General features: G+C 38.5%; 1 protein-coding gene across 1 annotated transcript in view; it reads right to left on the bottom strand.

The window, feature by feature from the left end:
- Window positions 1–3,849, bottom strand: part of LOC122562559 (ubiquitin carboxyl-terminal hydrolase 30-like) — a 36,589-nt gene extending 32,740 nt beyond the window's left edge. Inside the window, exon 1 of the mRNA XM_043715491.1 lies at window positions 3,740–3,849. Within this exon, the coding sequence (XP_043571426.1) occupies window positions 3,740–3,842 (103 nt within the window). The 5' untranslated portion in view covers window positions 3,843–3,849. The remainder of the gene's footprint in view (window positions 1–3,739) is intronic.
- Window positions 3,850–4,626: the final 777 nt, after the last annotated feature.

Genomic DNA, 4,626 nt, shown 5'->3' with positions numbered 1-4,626 from the left:
CTTTCCTCATTCCTGAAGAAGGGCTTATGCCCGAAACGTCGATTCTCCTGTTCCCTGGATGCTGCCTGACCTGCTGCGCTTTTCCAGCAACACATTTTCAGCTCTGATCTCCAGCATCTGCAGACCTCACTTTCTTCCCAACAGATAGTCATGGTCGAGGTAAGGCTCTGGTTTCTTTTTATTTTGTGACTGAGTGGAAATACCTGTACACTTACTAATTGGCATATGTTGGAAGGATTTACAAGTTGATAAACCATCTTTGTGGCTATGCTACAACTCCTCCAATTATCAAGTCCTCGAGTGAGACATTTACTTGGATATTCATTCCTGGGGTATGGGTGTTCTTGGCTGGACCAGCAATTGTCCACAGGGCAGTTATGAATCAACTAAGTTATTGGTCTGAAGCCAAATGTAGGCCAGACCAGATAAAGATGGCAGATTTACTTCTCTAAAAAAAAAATGAGTGAACCTGTTAGGTTTCTACAACAATCAACAGTGATTTCATAATCACTAGTTTTGTGTTTCAATTCTAGAAATTTGAAGAAATTATCCACTTTGGGAGAAAGAACAGAAATGCACATTTCAACAGTTGTCATTTGAACCCATGTTCCCTGAACAGTAGTCTGGGATTCTGAAATAAGAGTCTAGTGCCATTACCACATTTCCACCATCTTCCCTTTGAATCCAAACCTTCTGGCTCAGAGGCAAGGATGCTACACACTGCACCACAACGGCCCATTATATTAGAGGTTTTAAAGGTTTGTTGCAGAAATAGTTATGATTTGGATTCCAGAATACTCCTTGTTGATTGAAAGGCAGCATGTATAACCCTACCTTTTAAGAAAGAAGGAAAGGGAGAAGAAACAGGACAGTCTGCCTTTCCCTGGAAATTGACGACATTCTTTAATCTGTTATTAAACAAATGCTAACAAGGGCACTTTGAAAATCGTCAACACAACTTTAATAAAGGAATATCATGATGGACATGCCTACCAGGAGTGCTTGTTTGAGGTTGTAATTAGCAGGGTAGATAAGTGGAAACCTGTGATTTTCAAATCAACCTTTTCTAGAATGTTATAACACACCTCTGGGACCTGAACCTATGCCTCCTGGTTCAAAGAGTAGGGACACTACCATCGGACCACAAGAGCCCCTCCCCGCCTTCTTGATGTGTCATGGAGTTTCAGAAGGCATTTAATAATACACTATTGATGACAATTAGGGCTTATGGGATTGGAGGTAATATATTAGCAGGGCCAGAGGACAAAATCAGAAGTTAGGAATAAATTGGTTATTTTTAGATGGTAGGTATAACTAGTAAAGTACTGGAGCCTCGGTTACTTACAAATCTGTATCAATGACTTCGATGGATACCTATACTTGGTCCTTCAATGTTGTTAATGTTACAAAGCTATGTGACAGAGTAAAGTACAAGACCGCAATATTTAGGTAGACCAGTTAAATGATTGGTAAGATGATGCCAGAAGGAGTTTAAAAGGATGTTAAGATTATACCGGACATGGTGAGGCCTCTTCTGGAATACTGTGTCCAGTTCTGGTCCCCTTGTTATAGGAAGGATATTACTAAGCTGGAGAGGGTTCAGAAGAGATTTACCAGGATGTTGCTGGGTATGGAAGATTTGAGTTTTAAAAAAAGGCTGGGTAGGCTGGGTCTTTTTTCACTGGAACATAGGAAGTTGAGGGGTGACCTTATATAAGTTAGTAAAATAATGAGGGGCATAGATGGTAATTGTCTTTTCCATAGGATGGAGGATTTCAAGACCAGGAGACACATCTTTAAGGTGAGAGGAGAGAGATTTTAAAAAGACATAAGAGACAAATATTTTGCACAGAGGGTGGTTCATGTGTGGAATGAACTTCCTGAGAAAGTGTTGGGTGTGGGCACAATTACAATGTTTAAAAGACATTTAGATAAGTATGCCATTATGAAAGATTTGGAGGGATTTGGGCCAGGAGCAGGCAGGTGGGACTAGTTTAGTTTGGGATTATGTTTAGCATGGGGGACTAGCTGGACCGAAGGGTCTGTTTCTGTGCTGTATGACTCGATGAATATGAAATTATCCACTTTGGGAGAAAGAACAGAAATGCAGATTTTTTTTTTGTTGAAAGTAAATTTTGATATGCAGAGACTTAGGTGTTATTGTACACAAAATGAACCAAGAAATGCAGATACAGAAAGTAATTACAGGAGGGCAAACAGCATGTTGGCTGTTAATAAAGAGGAATTGAAGTTTCTTACTGCGGTTATGCAGGGTTTTGAAAAACCCAAATGTAGAGTACAACGGATAGTCTTGGTCTCCTTACGAAGGAAAAATATACTTGCCTTAACGAGGACGTAACAAGGATTCAAGAGATTTAATCTTGGTTGCAAGGAGAGACGGAATTAATGAAATGCGCTGACAAACTTGAAGGTTTGGAAAAATGAGGGGAAGAACCCATTGTGATGTCTAACATTCTGAGAGGGCCTGACAGGATAAATATTGAGAGGCTATTTGTGCTGATTTAGGCATGTAGGTGTCACAAACCAAGAATAAAGTGGTGATCATTTAGAACTGAAATGAGAAGAAATCTCTTAATTCAGGCTGTTTTGGATCTTTAGCATTCTCTAGCTGCGTTATTGAGTATATTTAAGGCTGAGATCGATGAATTTTTAGGCACTAATGGAATCAAAGGACAAAAAAACAAGTGGAGTTGATGCAGCAGTTCAGACATGATTTTACTGAGTGGTGGAGCAAAACTAAGCCAGAGGGCTTAGTTTTGCTGCAACTTCATACAATTTAACCATTATTCTACGGAAAAACGTCATTCACATAAGCAAAATTCTACACTCATTTTACAATAACTAGTGTTATCAATATTTAAAATCGATTAATCAAAAGACAACTAATCTTGATCATATTTATTTAAAAGAATTCTGATTTTGAAACAAAAAAAAAAATCTCCTTTAAGTAAGCCATATTCTAAGAAGACCAGATTAGGAAAAAACGTCACAGATCATAAAGTCACAAATCATTTCAGCCAAAGTTAATTGTTTCGGAGCGATATCTTATGTGCTTGTGCATCACTTATAGTGATTTTTAAAGCTATAATCATGCAGAGAATGAGTGTGGGTACAGCGTGTACTCGTAGTAGTTTCTTACAGTATAATTTCACACCAGAAAAGATACATTCCGCCACATCAAGTTATCGGTAAGACACTGAGAAAAAGCACTGCAACAGTTCAAAGGATGTAATTATCTATTTTACGTTATGGAAAGAGGCATGGATGCGAGTTTGCTCACTGAGCTGCAAGGTTCAGTATCAGACATTTCATCACCACACTAGGTAACATCGCATGGCCCCAGTAGTCCTAGCCACTTTACCTCACATCAAAGACATTTCGGAAATGACCGCCAGACTACTCAGACCCCTTGGCATCATAGTAGCCCACAAACCCACCAACACACTTAAACAGCAGCTAATGAGCTTAAAAGACACTATACAGACAACAAGCAAAATGAACGTCATTTACAAAATACCTTGCAAGGACTGCAACAAATACTACATTGGACAAACAGGCAGAAAACTAGCCACCAGGATACATGAATATCAACTAGCCACAAAAAGACATGATCCACTATCACTAGTATATTAATACATTCAGAACAAAAAGCATAAAATACGAGGAAAAGAAAGAACTTAATGCAATTACTGACAGTCACATTTCTTGTATACACTACCTTTTCTGCGCTTCTTCCTCTCAGTAATTGGTCCCCACAATACATAGATACTTGCTGCCAAGGCTGCAGCTATTCCTCCAATAACACCCCAGTTCTTCATCATTCTGGTTCTGTAAAATAATAAACACATTTTTAGTTTTTTTGCAGCCAAAACTTTTCAATAGCATCTCCAGTGACCTGTCCACCCACTTGGACAAGGGCAGGAGTTGCGTGGGAAAACACAACCTGCATGTTCCCTCCAAGTCCTACACCATCTTGATTTGAAAATGTATCAGAAAATACACTGAAAACAACAATAGCAAAAAGTATTCAGAATTAGTTATCAGAGAATGACCTCAATAATTGAAAAATGACCAAAATTATTGCAGATGAAAGTCCTATTCTACTCATCTTAATTCACTCATGTAAAGGCATAGTATCATTTACCTCTTTGTAGCACTAGATTATTTCTTAAATTCCCAGATGTTCACCTAATTGTTCTTTCTCAAGTTTATTTTACATGAGACAACATTTGTACAACACAATTCACAGTGTCAGTAGATCCTAGAGCTCTTTAATACCAATTAACTATTTGTAAAAATGTACTTCCAGCAGCCAATTTACACACAGCAACCTCTAACAAACAGCAAACTGATAATGATCTGATCTTTTTTTCCTCAGTGATGCTTTTTGACAAATGGTCAAGACAAGCTGATTCCACAAATATTCTTATTCTATAGATTTTAAGTTTGGATGATACTACCTTCCCAATTACACTGTCCTTACAAAAGGAGAGGGGCACTTGTTGATTGTCAGAATGTCAGGATGCATTGGGCAGTCGGCCCCTGCTACTCAGTGATCTACACAAAATACTAGTGCTTCCACAAACTTGGACATCCCATTAAACA

Source organism: Chiloscyllium plagiosum, chromosome 25 (assembly GCF_004010195.1).
Source record: "Chiloscyllium plagiosum isolate BGI_BamShark_2017 chromosome 25, ASM401019v2, whole genome shotgun sequence".
Lineage (NCBI taxonomy): Eukaryota > Metazoa > Chordata > Chondrichthyes > Orectolobiformes > Hemiscylliidae > Chiloscyllium > Chiloscyllium plagiosum.
This window is presented reverse-complemented; position numbering and strand designations above follow the sequence as displayed.